Genomic DNA, 21,604 nt, shown 5'->3' on the forward strand with positions numbered 1-21,604 from the left:
AAATCACACAGCAGTGAAATGGTTTATCTAGCCCCCCTCCCCCCCTCACACACACACACTCACACACTGTTTAAAAGCAAAACATATTTATCCAACCTCATTTAAAAACAGTCTGTCGGTGCCATCTTTTGGACATTTATCTTATTGCATTGGTTTTCCTTTCTTGTCCTAAAACAGAGCACTAATCTTGTTATTTTTTACACATGCAACATTGATTAAGTATTATTAAGTGATAAGAATTTATTAAGATACAGAAATAAATTATTTATAATTCAGATGAGAATAAAGTTAGTGTTAGTTAAAATTTTAGGAAAATAAATATATTGATCTGAAATATAGCACATTAATTTTAAATCCATTCAGCTTCAATTACATAGGAATTCATTCGAATTCATGCGCCATCATTATCTTATTAAAGGTGACCTATAATTCAAAATTGAATTTACCTTGGTATAGTCAAATAACAAGAGTTCAGTGCATGGACATGACATAGAGTGAATCTCAAACTGGACTGTTTTCACGTTCTCATTTAATTCACGTTTATGAAAAACACCCCTGAAAAACGGTCGGTTCTCCACACAATACCGACTGTGACGCAATAGTCGGGATCATTAATATGTACGCCTCCAAATATTTGCATAATGCCAGCCCTCAATGCCAGGCGGAACTGCGCAGCCGAAGCATGGCAGTTGCTCAGTGTGGATGTACACATGAACACAAAAGTATTTTTTAGTTCCTTCATCTGAGCCTCTGAAGAAACAATGGGTTCATTTTATTTTCTCTGGAAATTTTCAAACATTTCACCGACTGTTTCCTCAACTTGGGCCAATACAGAGCTGGCCTCGGATCGAGCTACCAAGCAACACTTTCTGATGTGTAATTGTTCAAGTTCAGACAGGTAATCTTTCTCTCAAAATCGTTCAATACTGTTTATGCATCAGTAAGTCAAGCCAGTGACTAAAATATCAGCTTCACATCGTTTCTTTTAGTAGGATGAAAATAATCGTATTTAAATTGTGAACAAATTATATACAGAAAGCAATCAAAGAACAATCTTTCCACACAGCGCGGGTTTATCTGGACACTTGCCAAACTCGTTATGAAATCAATGACGCACGTTACTGCACAACGAAGCTCTTACTGTATTTACATCATCGTGTTTGCATTGGTGAAAGCAGAGAGAGAGCAGAAACTGCTTTGCAATGATAAGATCTTCATTCTCGCGATCAACACACTGTCATCTGCTCAATGCTCATCACGGCAACATTTTATGTGATGGGAATAGATCTAAATACTTTAAAAACATCTCACGATTCGTTAATCTCGATAGCTGTTATAGTAAAAACGTATAATAGCAGTTGTAAAAGTATTCGGGAAAGAGTTTCACATGTAATGCGTACTAGCTATTTCATATGCAAGCATGTCAGCCAATCACAGCAGTGGCCGCGGTTACACTGAATCCCACAGCAGACACGCCCCTTCAAACAGAGTGTTCAAATCAGAGGCTAAAAGCAGGCTAGGAAAAATGCCATTTATTTCTAAATTATGATTATTTTTTATCTAAAAAACATACTAACATTATAAGGGTAACCCAGGAAACATTATAAAATAATAAAAAAAAACATTCTAGGGCACCTTTAAGGCTATAATGAACAGGTTTGCGATGTCAAGATTGCAGTGCTGGAATGTGTGTGTGTGTGTGTGTGTGTGTGTGTGTGAGTGTGTGCGTGGGTGTGGCGCGGGCGCGATTGAACAGTGTTACACATAAAAACATACTCCGTCATTTTCTTCATACAGGACATCATTCAAACTGCACGGCCAAACCGTTCGAGATATCAAAAATCCGCTGGCAATTTTTCATCCTCAATGTCTTACACGCTGACCGAGTTTCGTGGCATTTGGATCAATTCTCTAGGAGAAGTACTTTAAATTCCATTGCATGCGTTTTCTAAACAACCCTTAATAGCCGACTTCCTGTTGGGCTGGGGTAAAAAGCAAGAGTACAAAAGTTGTTCGTCCCGATGAGATCTATATGTGTACCGAGTTTCATATTATTACATGCAAGCGTGTTTCATTTATGGACCAAGTTTTCAGACCCCGTTCAAGGGGGCGCTGTTGAGCCCCCCTGCCACGCCCGGGAACCAGCTTCAACCCGGCCCTGATGGCTGCGGGTTCTGACCTGTGTGCAAAGTTTCAAGAGTTTTCGAGCACGTTAAGAGCCCCAAAAGTGCCCGGATAATCGTAAGAAAAATAATAATAAATATAGCTGCGAGCAGCGATTACGGGCCCAAGCCGGTGGCAACGCCGGCTTTGGCCCTTCATCACTGCTCGCAGCTATATTTATATATATATACTGTATATAGCACATATATATAAGGCTATAATGAACAGGCTTGCGATGTCAAGATTGCAATGCTGGAATGTGTGTGTGTGTGTGTGGGTGGGTGTGGTGCGGGCGCGATTGAACAGTGTTACACATAAAAACATACTCCGTCATTTTCTTCATACAGGACATCAATCAAACTGCAAAGTGTTTACTTATATTTGTGGACACTCGCAATGAAACACAACATTGTGTCCATCAATACGTCCCCCGAAATGGCGCTAATTTTAAAATTAAACTAAAATGCTCACGGCTGCACAGGCATTCATAACTGTGCGCGCCCACGGCGAGGGACGAGCAGAACAGAGGGAACGTTTTTTAGTTCATTCCTACTTCCACAGGAATTAATTGAAAACTCTCGCTCTACTCCGCACCATTATAAATGTCTTGTGCGGACGTCCGTATTTTACTTTCGCTTTCAGGTTAGCGATTTAAAAGCCCCCAGCGGTGTCACACGTTGATTAACCGGTGGGAAAATACTCCCATAGTCACATCCCTAATATTTTTATATATAAATCCAATAGGCCTACCTGATTCTGAACACAAGAGGGCAGTATAGCACTATGTATGATTTTTTTGTTTAACCAAATAGCACTAAATAGGGTGTTTTAAACTTTTTCATACTTCTTGAATTGAAAAAAATAATAAAATGGGTTTAGTTCTAATATTTTTATGATTTTATATAAAAATAAATGGTGTATAATTACATTTTAGAAAGATATGAGACATTTCCTGGTTCTTTTTTTGACATTACTTTAATCCCTCACCATAGCAAAACTGTTTGAGGTATTCAATATCCGTTCACAATTTAGCATCTTTAATGTATTTTCATCATGTTGAAAAAGTTTGGTGGGAATAAAATAAACCACTTAAGAGGAGTGAGTAAAAATGTAGAGGCTGGTTTTGCAAAACATCCACATTTAGACCAAAATAGCCGACTTCCTTTTAGGCTGGCTTAACACTTAGAGCACGAACGTTGTTTGGCCCGATGAGCTCTATATGTGTACCGAGTTTCATATTATTACATGCAATGGACCAAGTTAATTTAATTAATAAACTAATTATATAAAACTATTGTCAATGGATTACAAAAAAAAAAAAACTGGTTCTATGCCTTTACTTTATTAATAAAGTAAAGACATTTATTTTCCTTTTTAATGCAGAAACTCCACACAGCAGTGAAACAGTTAAACTAGCCCCCCTCCCCACAAACACACAAACACACAGACACACACACACACACACACACACACACACACACACACACACACACACAGACACAGAGACAGACAGAGAGAGGGGGAGAGAAAATGCTTGAAAAATATGATATCTCGAACGGTTTGGCCGTGGCAAGGAAACGAAATTATGGCGAATAATGGAAACAGGAAGTGTGTTATAACTTCAGCATACATTAACTGATCTTGATGAAACTTCAGCAGTGTGTTCGCTGTAAGAGGCCGATCACATGGATCGATGTGACTATTGTGAGTCAAAGTTATAGCGGCAGCAGGAAGTGTGTCACTTTCAAAATGCTTTGAAATCACCCTCTTATTTTTAACCGATTGCTTCAAACTTCACCTGTATAATGTAAACACACGCCAGATGTAGACCTGTGAAAGGATTATTTAATATCTAAGATAATGTTGCCATGGCAACGCATCAAACTTTAATATTCTTTTTTGATGCTTTTGAGACTCTTAGCATGCTTGAAATTGCATGAAACTCGACAGACACATCTCATTTATTAGCAAGTAGACATGTGCCAAGTTTCAGAAACGGGTGTGGTGAGGGGCTCAGTAGCACCACCTTTAGTCAAAAATGGGGTATTAGTTTTACCTACAGTAACAAAAATTGGTATGTATATTGTTCTCCTCGAGCCGGACAACTTTATAATTTACAGTCATTAGCTCCGACCAACAGGAAGTCAGATATTTTGGTTTGAATGTGATTTTCAGGAGAATTTTCTCCCTCTCTCCCTCTCCCCTCTGTCTCTGTGTGTGTGGGGGGTTTGGGGAATTTGTCTATTGCCTTTAATGGTTTTCAAGGTTTTAGGGACTTTTGGGGCCCTTAACGTGCTCGAAAACTCTTGACACACAGGTCAGAGCCCACGGCCATCAGGGCCGGGCTGAAGCTGGTACCCGAGCGTGGCAGAACAGGGTCCTTGAACTCAGTACACATATAGATCTCATCGGGACGAACAACTTTCTCTCGGTCAAGTTTTACGCAAGCACGACCGGAAGTCGGATATTATGGGTTGTTTGGAGAACGCTTGCTCTGGAATTTTAACTTGATTAACTGGAATTTGACTGATAACCCAGGGTAGTTATCAGTCAAATAAATTTTTTACTTTGTTTATATAGTTTTTTTTTTTTACCCAACAAACATAAGGGTACAAACAAAAAAATCAAGTGCAAATACAAATACAAAAATAAGATGGTTCTTAATGATCACCCTTTATTAAATGTATGAACACAGAAACCCCCTGTTAACAGGTTAATGTCACGTTTCCCATTTCATGACTAGTAAAATAATCGCAGCTAGATAAATAATCGGGCTAGATTAACCATTTCACTGCTGTGTGGTTTGGCCTGCATTAAAAAGGAAAATAAATGTCGTATTTTTAAAATAAGTTTTATTAATAAAGTAAAGGCATATAACCAGTTTAATTGTAGTGCATTGACAATAGTTTTATATAATTAGTTTATTAATTAAATTAACTTGGTCCATAAACTTGGTCTGAAAATTTGGTCCATAAATCAAACACACTTGCATGTAATAATATGAAACCGTGCTCTAAGTTTTAAGCCAGCCCAACAGGAAGTCGGCTATTTTGGTCTAAATGTGGATGTTTTGCAAAACCAGCCTCTACATTTTTACTCACTCCTCTTAAGTGGTTTATTTTATTCCCACCAAACTTTTTCAACATGATGAAAATACATTAAAGATGCTAAATTGTGAACGGATATTGAATATCTCAAACGGTTTTGCTATGGTGAGGGATTAAAGTAATGTAAACAAAAATCAGGAAATGTCTCATATCTTTCTAAAATGTAATTATACACCATTTATTTTTATATAAAATTATACAAATATTAGAACTAAACCCATTTTATTCTTTTTTTTTCAATTCAAGAAGTATGAAAAAGTTTAAAACAGGCTATTTAGTGCTATTTGGTTAAACAAAAAATCATACATAGGGCTATACTGCCCTCTTGTGTCCAAAATGATATCAACATAGTACATAAAACTATTTTATCAGGTATGCCTATTGTATTTATATATAAATATATTAGGTATGTGGCTGTGAGGATATTTTCCCACCGGTTAATCGACGTTTGACACTGGCGAGGGCTTTTAAATCGCTAACATAAAAGTGAAAGTAAAGTACGGACGTTCGCACGGACATTGATAATGGTGGCGCTCGCAGAGCGCTCGAATGAATTCCTATGGAAGTAGAAATTGACTAAACGTTCGCTCAGCTCTGCTCGCTCCTCGCCATGGACGCGCACCGTTATGAATGCTAGTGCAGCCGCATACATTTTAGTGTCACTTTAAAATTAGTGCAATATCGGGGGCCAATTGCTTGAATTGTGAGTTCAATAGTCTATTATTTTTCACGGAAAACACAACAACAAAAGAGTACAATGACAGATTCGCTTAAATAGGTGCTTTTACACAAAATAGCCTATTCCGTCATCATCTTTTCAGTCAGCTCTTCACTCTCGTGATAAATGAAATTTGACTCCTGTTGCTGATCTTTGCTGCAACTTTCGTTCAGCTCACAATTTAGTAAGCAAACACGTTCAGGTTTTAATTGTAGTGATTAAATGATTTTATTATACACACACACACATCAAATTGACGGTGGCGGGCAATGGTATATTTAAATCTGCATAATGTAATATCTGCAGGGCACCCCTAGTCTAGTCTTATTAAATGTATGCTTCATCTTTCATTTTTAATTTGTAAATTTGATCAACAAATTCAATTATTTAGAATAATAAGACACTATAGGGCTGTTACCCTAGGTAGGGCTGATCAAATTAAATCGTTTACACTGAAAAATAACAATGCATTAAATAATGTTATGAGATTGTTTTAAATATGAGTTAATTAACTATCGTTGGAAAGAATGATACTTTTAAACATAACACTAAACCGTCATTAGGTGTCGCCAGGCACCATTGATTCATTCATTCAAACGATTCGTTCGAACGACTGAGTCATTCATGAATGAAACAGATGTTTATGGATTGGTCATTGAATCTTTGAGTCAACCGATTCGTTCAAAATGCTGGATCATTCGGTAATGAGAAAACACGTTGCTGTGAGATGCGCGATGGTTCTACTGTGATAATTGTTTAACTATTTTCGCTGCTGAAACAGAAAAAAAGTCAATATTGCATCTAAAATGTAAGTGACTTGACTTGTGTGTGTCTGTGTGTGTGTGTGTGTGTGATTGTGTCTGTTACAGTGACAAGAGTTTAACCCTTGTTAAAGTTTAAGGCCTTGTCTTTTTGGATATATATCTTTTTTTTTATTACAAAATATGCATACAACCCATATATTTTAAATGTATTGTTTGCTTTAAATTAAATTAAGATTGTATGTTTGGTAATTGAACCTGAATGTATTTAAAGGGTAACTAAACCCCTGGTCAGAGCCTGACTCCACCCACTGGCAATATTTGAAAAATGCTTGAAAAGTGGGCAGAGCCCAGCGGAAAGGGGGGGGGGGGGGGGGGCGTGCACCTGAGACAGGTCTCTCTGTAGGCAAGGGCGTGGTTAGCTGGTGCCTGCTTACATCACAGGGCACCACAACTGTCAGTAGGAAAATTCAACTGCAGTAGCCACCGTTCAACCTGAAGAGGGCAGCACTCAGACGTTTTTACACCATATATTGTAGAATTAAAACACTTTATACCCAAATGTCAAAAAATTTACTTGAATCAATGAACAGCATTAATAAAGCCCCAGTCTTACAGATCATTAACTAAAAAAAGTTGTTTTAGGGTTTAGTTACCCTTTAAAATGAATGTGCTATATTTCAGATTAATATATTTGTTTTCCTTAAAATTTGAACTAACACTAACTTTATTCTCATCTGAATTATAAATAATTTATTTCTGTATAAAATAAAAACACATTTGATTTTTCTTTTTTAATCAATGTAGAATGTGTAACTGAAAAATAAACAGATTAGGGCTCTGTTCGAGCTATATGGGGAGGCTGCAGACCTGGAGGCGGCAGATATACGCCCCCGGCAGTTTTACGCCCCTGGCAGTTTTACGTCCCTGACAGTTTTACGCCCCTGTTGTTCCTGATGCGTCCAGTAGGGGGATATACTGCGAAATAACATATTAAATCGACTCTTACACATTAATAACCCGTCCATAGACTTGACCATTTTTTTGTTCATTTAAATATAAACGTTACAGTGTAGATCTGCACGGATTAAAATATCTGTAGCTATTCAGTTGGGCTTCACTCTCTTCACTCAGCCTACAGAAGACTATGTGTTTTTGTGAATTGAAAAATAAAAAATACACAGTTGGATCAACTATGTCAACTTCCACATGTAATAACCTAGAATACTGTCTAACACTTGATGGCTGCTCTGTTAAGTCTTCGTCGTCGGTTAGGAACCTGGGTGTGCTCTTTGATACCAATCTTTCATTTGAAAATCACGTGTCTAGTATCTGTAAAACCGCAATTTTCCATCTTAAAAATATATCTAAATTACGCCATATGCTCTCATTGACAAATGCGGAACAATTAGTTCATGCATTCATGACATCAAGACTAGATTCTTGTAATGCTCTGCTGGGTGGTTGCCTTGCACGCTTAATAAACAAACTACAGCTAGTTCAAAACGCAGCAGCTCGAGTTCTTACCAGAACCAGGAAATATGACCATATTAGCCCGGTTCTGTCAACACTGCATTGGCTGCCTATTAAACATCGTATACATTTTAAAATATTGCTGATTACTTACAAAACACTAAATGGTTTAGCTCCGCAGTACTTGAGCGAGCTCTTAACGCATTATAGTCCTTCACGCCTATTGCGTTCTCGAAATTCCGGCCAGTTGATAATACCTAGAATATCAAAATCGACTGCTGGCGGTAGATCCTTTTCCTATTTAGCACCAAAACTCTCGAACAATCTTCCTAACATTGTCCGGGAAACAGACACACTCTGTCAGTTCAAATCTAGACTAAAAACACATCTCTTTGGCCTAGCATTCACATAACACACTACAGACTTCCTTAATTCAAAATTAGGCTGCATAGTTTAGATCAGCCAGAACCGTAAATCCTGATGTACTTGGTACATCATAAGAAGGATGGCGTCTACGCTAATATTAGTCTCTCTGTTTATTCCGAGGGACCCTCTATGGTGGACCTGCACCTGGACCCATCCCAACTCATCCTGAAGTGCCAGCCTCATCAGCCCTGTGAAGGCCTCATCGACACGACAGCCATCGACACTGATCCTCAACAACTCGTCTCCATACCGGCGTGATTACTTCGACTTCCAACCAGATGGAAATGGATAAATACTCTAAATGTTCCGATCCAATCTGACTTGTAATGCTGCCCGAATCATACACTGTTCCTTCGTTGGCCAGAGGAGAACTGGCCCCCGACTGAGTCTGGGTTCTCCCAAGATTTTTTTCTCCATTCTGTCACCTGATGGAGTTTTGGTTCCTTGCCACTGTTGCCTTGGCTTTTGGCTTGCTTAGTTGGGGACATTTAATATTCAACAATATTATTGATCTGCCTTACTTAAGGTGGACGTTGATGCAATTTTCTTCTAGAAACAAACTTTGTTGTATTCTTTTCATGTTATCACTGTAAAGCTGCTTTGATACAATCTGTATTGTAAAAAGCGCTATATAAATAAAGGTGACTTGACTTGACTTATGGCAAGTATATGACCTACTCCAGTTATAGACCTATTCACCGTAGGTTTTTATATGGAAGACTGAGTGAAATATGTTGTTGTGAATTTATAGTTACATTTAAATATTAATCAAATTTAGCCCATTAGACATACAGTATACCGTGTAATCATATGGATCCTTGATTAGCTGTACTATTCTCTATTGGTCGTCATACAGCTAAAAAACAGTGCCCTACACAGCATTTTATGAAGACAAACACAATTTATCCCTTTTCTAAAATTCCAAGGGCCATTTAAAAGAAAGACACAATATTGTTGTTCACAATTAGTTTTTTATTAACACCATTTATGAATTATGATGACTCCCCTATGGTTTGCCCCTCTTCTTTAACTATTTTTTAAAAGGACATCCATGGTGATTTTATTTGTGTGTGTGTGTGTGCGCAGAATTGATGTCAGGTGAGTGTGGATTGCATCAATTTGCTCCTGATCTTTAAAGTACAACGGCACAGGCACTTGTTGGTGGAACAATAGTGGAAAAATTGTCAAGCCACTTTGATTTATTTTGGCCACCAATGATGGACTGTGCAGAGAAAATTGAAAATGACATTAAAACCATGTCCATGATGTATGTCTCTGTAAGTTGTTTATTTTGTAAGTAGTAAAAAAAAAGATGGGTGTTTATAAGTTTAGAGAGAGATTTTCATTTTCTTATAGCTAAAGCAAACACACACCTTTATGAGATGCAAGTTTAAAATAATTTGGTAAAGACAGAGTATGATAAAACCCACATTAAATGCACATACCCTACATTTTAGTCCAGACAAGTAAGCTATTTTAAGAAAAAATGTATTTTAAGATATAAATTATATAATTAGATCATTTCATTTATAAGAAACAACTCAAACCAGAATTTACATTCAAACCATATTGGAAAAGTTTTTAATGTGGGTTTTATCATGTGATGTTGGAAATAATCAAAATATTTGAGTGAGTGTGCAGTTCAACTCTTTACTTGGAGAGAGAGATTTACATACAAAATGTGTCTTTTGTGTGTTCACACCATAGACTGTAAAAAAAACAAGTTCATATATTTCCAATATCTACTGTAATGTTGCCCCAGAAACCATGTGGAGTAGGCTATGTTTTAATGCAAGGAGTAAACAGGGTCTTACCAGAAGAGCCCATCTCACGGCAAGCTAAAGACAGGCAACAAAAGAAAATTAAAAAGAAAATGAATTTTAAAGTGAGTCGAGAAGACTAGGGGCAGCTAAACCTACATGTGGTAAGCTAAGTTTAAGCCAGATAGAACATAAACCTGACCGTCAAGAACTTTTTGTCTCTCGAAATAAATTATAGACCCATCCATTCATATAGAAATTAATTGATATCTACCTACCAAGCTAATCGTTTATAAATAATAAATGTTGCATCATTGCTAAACAACAATAACTTTAGCAGATTATTTAACATACAAATTACAGAATCTATCATTTTTTGTCAGATTTTCATTCTAACGATAAAATCTTGATTATACGGTATTATTACTTTTTCTTTTGGGCAATATTCATCTTCATAAAGACAGAACCATTCAATGATCCTGATTTAAGAATATTCCCCTCTGATATAAAGTCCCCTTTTTCTTCTTTTAAGAAAATGTCAAAACCTTTAAACTCAAAGGTTTCTAAAATAAATAATATCATTGAGTCTGTTGTAAAGAACCTTTCATTTTTTATATTGACAAAATGTAAAATTGTATTGATTTGTGTAGCCTTGTTCAATCTCTTCTGATGTCCCCCTTGTTTGTTTTTTGTTTTGTTTTTTCTCTTCTCACTGTTAATGTCTTGTATCCTTTCATTTGCAATACAAAATTAATTAATTAATTAATTAATTAATTAATTAATTAAAAAAAAGATTATTTAACATAACTCAATTCGTGTCACTGTACAGCTTCCCCCTACTGGACGCACCAGGAACAACAGGGGCGTAAAACTGTCAGGGGCGTAAAACTGCCAGGGGCGTATATCTGCCGACTCCAGGTCGTAGCCTCCCCTTACTCTGTTCGAGGACAAGAAATGAAAACCAATGCAATATGATGAATGTCCAAAAGATGGCAACGACAGACTGTTTTTAAATGAGGTTGGATAAATATTTTTTGCTTTTAAACTGTGTGTGTGTGTGTGTGTGTGTGTGTGTGTGTGTGTGTGTGTGTGTGTGTGTAAGAGATTTTGGTTGGGTGACAGTTGCAGACCTGCCAACCCGTACGCATTTTGTGTAGCGGATACGCATTTTGACCTCAAAGTACGTTGGTACGATTTGTCACTCTAAACTACGCAAAAATCTGGTGATGCTTCTGTGCACGCGCAGTCCTCAAATCAAGCAACAGAAAAATTCGACCAATCATAGCGCTGGGTTCATTCCCCAAATAGCAAGCGGGTATGATTGACAGATGCTTAAGGCCTATCATTAAAAAGAGACTGAAAATCGACAGCAATAAAGAATCCCGCTCGATCCCGCTTCCACTCCCACGGCGCGCCGTCTGACTGAGTTCATAAGCGAGGACAGTAGTCACAGTACTTCTGACTCCTGAAGGTAAACGGGCTGGGGTGGATGTGGAAAGTTGAAATATTGTTTTTAGTTAACTTAATCTGGATTCGATGATCACACGTGAGTGATCGCAATCGCATGGGTTGTCTTAAAATAGTCTGTCATTCATGGTCACTCAGATAAGGGGAAAACATCTAGCCTGGGTTTCCCCATACTGCCTTTGCGCAGCGCGATTTTATTCACGCTGCAAGGCAGTATGGATACCATGGTCCAGATTTTCGCCTCATCTAGGGAACCAATCACAGAACGGGGAGGGAGCAGCAAGACGATGACGACACACTGAAGCAGTTTGTTTATATCTATGGATCCAACATGGCAGGAGACGCAAAGTTACCTTTCGATGCAGCCTTAATTAGATAGTGTTCTAAGTAGTTTCATGGTAGTTTCGTGTACACATAAATCTCTGACCCATCGTCGTCTTCCTCGTCGAATTTCTGTCACTCTACATACGTCATCTGGTATAATTGAAATGATTGGCTATGAGCTACGTACAGGCGCATTTGATAGACATTCGTAGCACCCAATAAACGGCTCTGGGCATTCGTAAACCACGCCTCAAATACGAGAATTCTCAATGATACGTGGTCTGGCGTTAGCCAGGCTAGAAAACATCATTCAGCCATGCGAATTATAAAATGCTTAAGTAATACTGAACAATAAATCGCTATGGCTTAGTGATTATGAAAGTTCTGTGATTTGTGGATTACTGAAGCGCGAGTCTGGAGAAACAGGCGTTTATTTATTAGCTAATTCTCAGTGTTGAGAAACGTAGCCTGCATGTTACGTTATTGTGTTAAAAATAACTAAAGTAGGCTACCTAATTATGTTACATATTTATTTTGTATGAACTAGCGCGTTAGTTACTTATGGATTAAAAAGTACCATTGTATCAGAACTGCGCAAGCTCAAACACTGACGCACGCACACAGAGAGAAGATAATTGTAAAATCAAAATTGACGGGCAAAGTTTAAATTTTGTTCTTGGTTGTGTTTTTTTCTGTCAAAATGTCAGAAAGCATTTTTGTATTATCCATCCGTGTTTTTAAAATTCGTTAAATGACGGACGTTTTACTATTAACACAGCCCCATGTCGGATTCGTCTAAAGTGATTCGTTTTGCTATTATTGGCCCTGTGACAGGACTCCTGTCTATTCATTGTCAACTGTTTTCTATAAGTATGTATATAACGTTTATTCAGCTAATGCGTGTCCTGTTTAAAATGTGCAATGTTCAAATGCAAAGACAGCACATCACAAACTAAAGCCCTTTTTTCCTGTGGGATTTACTATCATATTTGGATATTGCCATGGAATAATAAATTAAGTAGCACTATCTTAAATGTACACATCTATTTGTTGTTGTTTTTTACTGTTTTCTAGGGATTTCTTAATTTTAGACTAGTTGACCAGCACACATTATATGCAATGCAAGTTAAATTTTAAAACTTTAGAAGTCAAAACTAGAATTATGGAGATAGGGATGTGTTTGTGTGTTTTGCATTGTCTCAAAAAATTAAAATTGTCTCAATTTTGATACTTTTGCAAGTACTGATAGTGTGCGGGACTTTTTCTTTTTTGATTTTAGACTGGCTTTTTGGTCTTTTCTCCTACAGACCTATCTATTACCTGCAGGTGTGCAAGGGTAATTGTTAATTAAATTTATTTTTTACGAAAACTTAAAAACTGTTAAAGACAGACCTAATGGAAGTAGACCTACTGTAACTATTGTATCATTGTTAATCGATAGTCTATAAGTTTGTTAACATTATTTCAACTTGTTTTTTAAAGAATACATATATTTTTATTTATTAGAATTATATTTTACTTATTTATTATATTATACTTTTTTTTATATATAGAATGCTGTTGTCACTCCTGCAAACTCCCATATTTACAAATAATTATTTGAAAACTATCATTTTTGTGCAGCCAGTAACTTGGCCCCTGGGCCTGTGCCCATGGAAGCCTGCGTTAATGCGACCCTGGTCTCAACAGGTAAATGTAAGTGTCATTCAATAAAAGGTCCAACATATTAAGAATACTTTAAGCTGTGTTGCTATGTGTCATGAGAGTAAGCAACTAAGTAGCTAACACTGTCTAGAGCGAACGCGAGCGTCTTACTTATAATAAACCCATCCAACGTATCTGCATCAGGCACTTTTTTTTTTTTTTACTTTCTTAACGCACCAGGTTACATTAGTTTAATTGGAAATAACTTAAAATTGCGCACAGAGTTACAGCTAAGAAATGAAACCGGACACAGAAAGTGTGACTCACTCTTCTCTAGGTTGAGGAAGAACTTGGGTAGTGGAGTTTGCACCTCAGTAAGCCTTCGCTTTGGTTGCGGAGAGGCATTGCTGCTGCCTCCACCCCCAGCTTCTGCTGCCCGATCCCCTCCGGATGTATTGCGCGTTGAACGACGCAAGGATTGTGTGGCATCGGAATCCAGGTAGCCACAGCGTCTGCGCTTAGGCGGTGTTGCCATAATGACAGGGACACAGGATGTTTCGCTCAGAGCTGCTTGGCTGTCTGTGGACTGGGGGGTGGAAGGATTCTGTCCAGGGCTGGGGGAACGTTCTCGAAGATTCCTTTAATAAAAATGTAAATTATGAATAATCTTATCTGATCTTAGATTCTAAAAAAGAAAAAAAGATGTAACATTAATTAAAGCTTTTAAACATTCTGACTGTTGCATGCATTCTATGATAATGCAAAATATCTAAAGCATAAACATGCAAAAGAACACTCTGAATTTCAACGGAGTCAAACAGAGAAGGTAACAGAGATGACCCACAACTTCTGGCATATGCAGGGGTAGACATGTAGGTATTAGGATATTCAATTTGAGCATCATTATAGACTTGACACTTTCTTTTATACAGCAGGGTTTTAGGATATTTTGTTGATCCAGTTTTCAAATGGTGGATATGTTCGTTAAATTATTCAAACAATTAATTTCAAGTGACTCCTGACTATAGTCAGCAATATGAATAGCTATAAATATATACATATACAGGTCCTTCTCAAAAAATTAGCATATTGTGATAAAGTTCATTATTTTCCATAATGTAATGATAAAAATTAAACTTTCAGATATTTTAGATTCAGTGCACACCAACTGAAATATTTCAGGTCTTTTATTGTTTTAATACTGATGATTTTGGCATACAGCTCATGAAAACCCAAAATTCCTGTCTCAAAAAATTAGCATATTTCATCCGACCAATAAAAGAAGTGTTTTTAATACAAAAAAAAAAAGTCAACCTTCAAATAATTATGTTCAGTTATGCACTCAATAGTCAATACTTGGTCGGGAATCCTTTTGCAGAAATGACTGCTTCAATGCGGCGTGGCATGGAGGCAATCAGCCTGTGGCACTGCTGAGGTGTTATGGAGGCCCAGGATGCTTCGATAGCGGCCTTAAGCTCATCCAGAGTGTTGGGTCTTGCGTGTCTCAACTTTCTCTTCACAATATCCCACAGATTCTCTATGGGGTTCAGGTCAGGAGAGCTGGCAGGCCAATTGAGCACAGTAATACCATGGTCAGTAAACCATTTACCAGTGGTTTTGGCACTGTGAGCAGGTGCCAGGTCGTGCTGAAAAATGAAATCTTCATCTCCATAAAGCTTTTCAGCAGATGGAAGCATGAAGTGCTCCAAAATCTCCTGATAGCTAGCTGCATTGACCCTGCCCTTGATAAAACACAGTGCACCAACACCAGCAGCTAACATGGCACCCCAGACCATCACTGACTGTGGGTACTTGACACTGGACTTCAGGCATTTTGGCATTTCCTTCTCCCCAGTCTTCCTCCAGACTCTGGCACCTTGATTTCCGAATGACATGCAAAACTGAGCAACAGTCCAGTGCTGCTTCTCTGTAGCCCAGGTCAGGCGCTTCTGCCGCTGTTTCTGGTTCAAAAGTGGCTTGACCTGGGGAATGCGGCACCTGTAGCCCATTTCCTGCACACGCCTGTGCACGGTGGCTCTGGATGTTTCTACTCCAGACTCAGTCCACTGCTTCCGCAGGTCCCCCAAGGTCTGGAATCGGTCCTTCTCCACAATCTTCCTCAGGGTCCGGTCACCTCTTCTCGTTGTGCAGCGTTTTTTGCCACACTTTTTCCTTCCCACAGACTTCCCACTGAGGTGACTTGATACAGCACTCTGGGAACAGCCTATTTGTTCAGAAATTTCTTTCTGTCTTACCCTCTTGCTTGAGGGTGTCAATGATGGCCTTCTGGACAGCAGTCAGGTCGGCAGTCTTACCCATGATTGCGGTTTTGAGTAATGAAACAGGCTGGGAGTTTTTAAAAGCCTCAGGAATCTTTTGCAGGTGTTTAGAGTTAATTAGTTGATTCAGATGATTCGGTTAATAGCTTGTTTAGAGACCCTTTTCATGATATGCTAATTTTTTGAGACAGGAATTTTGGGTTTTCATGAGCTGTATGCCAAAATCATCAGTATTAAAACAATAAAAGACCTGAAATATTTCAGTTGGTGTGCAATGAATCTAAAATATATGAAAGTTTAATTTTTATCATTACATTATGGAAAATAATGAACTTTATCACAATATGCTAATTTTTTGAGAAGGACCTGTATATATATATATATCTAAGCTATATGAAAGTTAGACTGCTATTATCAAACTACAGCTACTTTTTTCCCTGATAACAGTGGAAAGAACTTAAAATACTCTGTCATTTTTGGTCATACAGACAAGAAAAACATCATTCAAAATGGTCTGTACTTTTATTTGTGTATACAATAACAACTGAACTTTGTGCTTTTGCAAAATAAAGACGTCAAACAGCTTTCTCAGCCATCTGTCTCCGTGAACTTCTTTTTGGAATATGGCACAAGTGAATACTTGCCACACAGACATGAGAAATATGTCTATAGACAAATGTTGAAATCTGTAATGTTTACACCCACGTGCAGCGCAGGCTATTCATTCGCTAATCATCTGTGTGAGCCAGGCGAACATGTAAAAGCTCCATCACCTCAATAATCAAAACATCAAGCTTCATCAGGTTCATCTACTTTTAATTGTTTTTGGATGAAAAGACATTGAGGAATAAGCCTTGAATTTACCCCAGTAGTAGAACCCGATGTGACATGCAGCATGATACATAATATCAGAAGCAACTTATTCTTACTTATATTAGTTAACATGTTATTTTGACATAAACTTGTACACATTTTACTAGTTAGGCTTTTCCCAAACTATATTGTCCAACTTAAAATGTGTGAAATTGAGTGAAACATGTTAAAATATTAAATAGATAGGCAGATAGGCAACCTTTCATTGCATCTATATGTCATATGAAGCAAGGGTGTTTTTTCTATAATATAATATAAAACATAATACAATATAAAAGCAATTAAGGTTTTTACACTGTAATATGATGAATGTTACAGTCTAAGGCCGGCTACACACAGCACAATTTTCAAAATCTTCTCACACTACACTACACTGTACCATTTAACTGTTGTGTGCACATTACATGACGAATAGGCAGCAGGGGGTCACACATTAAACAACATTTCAATAGGAAGAATCGCTGACAACTCTGTCTGGTCTACAATCTACATTTCACAACCAAACACCTGGGAGAAGTGATACAGGAAATAATGTAAGATCACAAACTTCTTGCGTGCTACCATTTTTAACAGGAAAAAAATCCAGTTTGAATCTGTGTATCACGCTTTTTTTTTTTTTTTTTTTTGAAAAATGAATGATAAGTAGTACTTAAAGCTGCAGTCCGTAGCCTTTTTGGGGTTAAAAATTATCCAAAATACATATTTGAGAAAATACATAAGCCAGTGTTCAAAACTATCTGCTTGCCTTAGCTCGATTCAAAACGGTAAGCTTGTAATAATGTTTTTAATTCCAGTGGTACTGGTGGATTTCCGTGGGAGATTCCGTGGGAGATTCACCCGCTGTAAAATGCAAAAGACTTCACTTGGACTTCGGAGTGGCTACAGAAAAAAAGAGACTGCAACCGGCCCATGCGAAAACAAGGATACATATTGGAAGGACATTACATGCAGTCACGCAATGCTTACGTTGTTAACATTAACAATTTGAGAACAAAGTATAATTTGCACGGTTTTGCGTGATATGATAACTTATAAGCGATTGTTAGATTTAATCAGCGCGATTTACTGCAATGTCAGAACCAGAACAAAAGTGGATGTTTCTTACTAGTTCAGTGAAAATTCTTATGTTGGTCATATTTCCAAAAAGAATAATCTGATTCAGAATGCCAGTATCCACACTGGCGCGGTGACTGACAGCCTCACAGTCTCCTCAAACATTGTGTTCATCCGCGCTTTGCCGTGTCGAGGGTGTTGAAGTACAACTCACGTAAGGTTGATAATTCCACGAATTACTGCAATTGCAGATTTCGAACAGAGATGGAGACAAAGAGGAAAAACGCCGGACTGCAGCTTTAAACAAGTAGAAAATTTTGAAAATGCTGCCTTTTTCATTTTTTTTTTTATTAAAAAACAAAAAAGCTGTTCAAGGTTAGAAAAATTAATAAACTTGAAATAATATAATAATAAGCTTGAATATTCAATCTCTATATGTAGGCAGGAATGAAACGACAGGATCATTCGCTGATGATCAAACCGTGCCATCATCAGTTGTTTCTCAGTTACATGCAACAGAATGATAGTCATCCGCTGCTACAGTTTTACGGTTCTTAAACCATTTATTGCAACTACATTTAATCTCTTTCTCACTGAAGAACCAGACTAACGAATGGTTTTACACAAACTCTACTGTGCCTAGACAGGGCTTTCTTCTGTGTAGACATAGGTTCACTATGGCTAACTACAAGTACCAGAGAAATAGGGTAATATAGGTGTTTATTTTAGAAATATGAATGTACCTCGCATCTGCTCCCGTACATTACCCAATAGTCTACTTCTGCTCACACTTGCCCATTTAATGTCAGAGAATGGTGACATTTAATTAAGTTGCAATTGCGGATGCAAATGAGTCATAAATAATCCCATGCAACCCGTGCTGTATATCCCAAGTGTTCTGAAGGTAGAGTTTGGAGAGAAACAAACGGAAAATGTAATTTATTAAGTGAAAATCTTGGCGTTGCAGTCCCTGTGTACATTCATGTGCACAGTAGTTTGCGGCGCTCTCAAGCGCATCTGTCGCTCAGCGACAACGGCTTCTAGCTCTAGCTCCCGAAAGACTACTTCCTCCGCTGGAAGGTCCATGGCGGGCGTGGGCTCAGGCTCTGGATTCACGGTGGGCTTTGGCTCTGGCTCTAGGTCTCTAGTGGGCTTTGGCTCTGGCTGTAGGTCTCTGGTGGGCTTTGGCTCTTGGCCCATGGTGAGCTGGGTGTTTGTATTGGGACGGCCTCTAGATGGATGGGTCCTGGAACTCGAGGAGTGGGCATGCTGGTGGTGATGACAAAGTCCTCTTTGATCACCCCCACCGTCATGGAAGAAGCCACAGCGCCTAATCGATCATCAATAGTAGCTGGCCGTCGAGCTCACTCCAAAAGCAGCTCTTAAGGGTGTTATTACAGAACACACAATGACAAAGGTCCAAGAACTCCTCAACATAATCCTCCAGAGGACGTCCATCCTGGAGTACATCCATTAAACAGTCCACTGGGTAAAGGGAAGCAGCTGGGTAGCAATCTATTAATAGTTCTGTTAAAAGTTTGGTGTTCTGTCATGTAGAGTTGGAGAGGAAGATGGAGGTGAGGAAATGGATTGCTTGCCACTTAAAGGGATAGTTCACTTTGAAATTAATTTTTGGTATGTTTTAGCTTACCTCAAGGGCATCCAAGATGTAAGTGTCTTTGTTTCTGCAGTAGTTTCAATTTTGATATTTTTAGGTCAAACCGTTCTTGTCTGTCAGTTATATAATGCAGGTCTATGGTCACCACCTCAAAGAGCATGCACAGAGAAGTCCAAATTAAACATGATTTAATGACTCGTAAATGTAAGTACACATTGATGGCCTAAGACACGAAACGAGCGGTTTGTGTGAGAAAACGAACAGCATTTATATAGTTTTTACCTCTTGTAACTTCGGTCTGCGCAAGCGCCGGAAGTGATCTCTCACGTGTGTACGTCACTCATTGTTTACACAGAGATTTCGGAAGTGTTACCTTTCACTGTGAAGATCTAAACATATTTAGATATACAGGAAATCGCAATGGGAGACGATTTCGATATATCAACAGACAACGTTGAATTTTTTCAGAGAGATCACTTCCGGCGCTATCCGGCGCTTGCGCAGACCGAAGCACCCGCGCCCTCAGATCACTTGGACGTGGCTGTGGTTACAAGAGGTAAAAACGATATAAATACTGTTCGTTTTCTCACACAAACCGCTCGTTTCGTGTCTTAGGCCATCAAAGTGTACTTACATTTACGAGTCATTAATCATGTTTAATTTGGACTTCTCTGTGCATGCTCTTTGAGGTGGTGACCATAGACCTGCATTATATGACTGACAGACAATAACGGTTTGACCTAAAAATATCAAAATTGAAACTACTGCGAAACAAAGACACCTACATCTTGGATGCCCTTGAGGTAAGCTAAAACATTCCAAAAATTAATTTCAAAGTGAATTATCCCTTTAAGGTACTTAAAACAAAATAAATGAAAGAGGGTAATCCAGAGGTCTTCAACCCTGCTCCTGGAGGCCCACTGTCCTGCAGAATTTATCTCTGACCCTAATCAAACACACCTGAAGCTGCTAATCAAGCTCTTTAGGATTGCACAAGCAAAAGCAGGTTGGATATAAACTTTGCAGGGCAGTGGGCCTCCAGGAGCAGGGTTGAAGACCTATGGGGTAATCCAAACAAGAGGAAATCCAAACAGCAACGCAACAGCTTTCACACATATGGTAAGACAACACTGAACAAGAAACTGTGCATGACAATCTGTAACCATGACAACTGATGAGTGATAGGAACACAGGAAACTGAAGGCACCATTTGAAAACAAGGAAGGTTAACTAATAATTAACTAGAATACAGGCAAACACAGAGACAAAGAAAACCATGACTAGAATTAAACAAAAGACAATGAAACTAAACAATCCTGACAGCATCATTTTGATTTTGATTTTAATAAAACACAAGGCCTACACTTTAAACCTCAGGTGAGTATGTATGTATTTTTATACAATCTCTTTTGTGCTCCAGTTAACAGTTAGAATGGACATAGGTTCTTGCATGAACATTATAGTACAAATAATGTAGGCCTATAATATACCCAAGGCAATTTATTATTCAGTATTAGTAGACTGTCTGCTTAATATCTGCAAACTCTTTATTGTGATGGTCCCCCAACAGACATTCTACTGACTAAGTTGCCAAGTAACTTGGCAACTACGTCAACTTGTTCTAGCCCTAACCCCACCAGTCTACTAATAATCGACTAACACTCTAATGAGAGTTAGTATACATGTAGGTGCAACGTAACTTGTAATAGAATACTCAATATGTAATAGAATGTGTTAAAGAGACCATCAACATAAAGTTAAACCTAGTTTATGTCTTGATTCATTTCATTTATATTGATTTTGGTAACACTTTCTATGAAGCTTATATTTATAATACATTTGTTACGTATGGGTTGTGGGAAATGGAGCGAGGACTCAAGTGCAGAGGAGAAGTTGTGTTTAATTAAGTAAAACATAAATCAAACAACCAAAACAAAG

The 21,604-nt window shown here is 38.0% G+C and overlaps 1 protein-coding gene across 3 annotated transcripts in view; it reads right to left on the reverse strand.

The window, feature by feature from the left end:
* Positions 1-21,604, reverse strand: part of LOC130087791 (male-specific lethal 3 homolog) — a 274,602-nt gene that overhangs the window by 38,911 nt on the left and 214,087 nt on the right. For all 3 annotated transcript variants that reach the window (XM_056254271.1, XM_056254269.1, XM_056254270.1), the window contains one exon: positions 14,171-14,481. In XM_056254271.1, the coding sequence (XP_056110246.1) occupies positions 14,171-14,481 (311 nt within the window). The remainder of the gene's footprint in view (positions 1-14,170; positions 14,482-21,604) is intronic.

The sequence above is a fragment of the Rhinichthys klamathensis genome, unplaced genomic scaffold (assembly GCF_029890125.1).
Source record: "Rhinichthys klamathensis goyatoka isolate OS25496 unplaced genomic scaffold, OSU_Roscu_1.1 h1tg000111l_1, whole genome shotgun sequence".
NCBI lineage: Eukaryota > Metazoa > Chordata > Actinopteri > Cypriniformes > Leuciscidae > Rhinichthys > Rhinichthys klamathensis.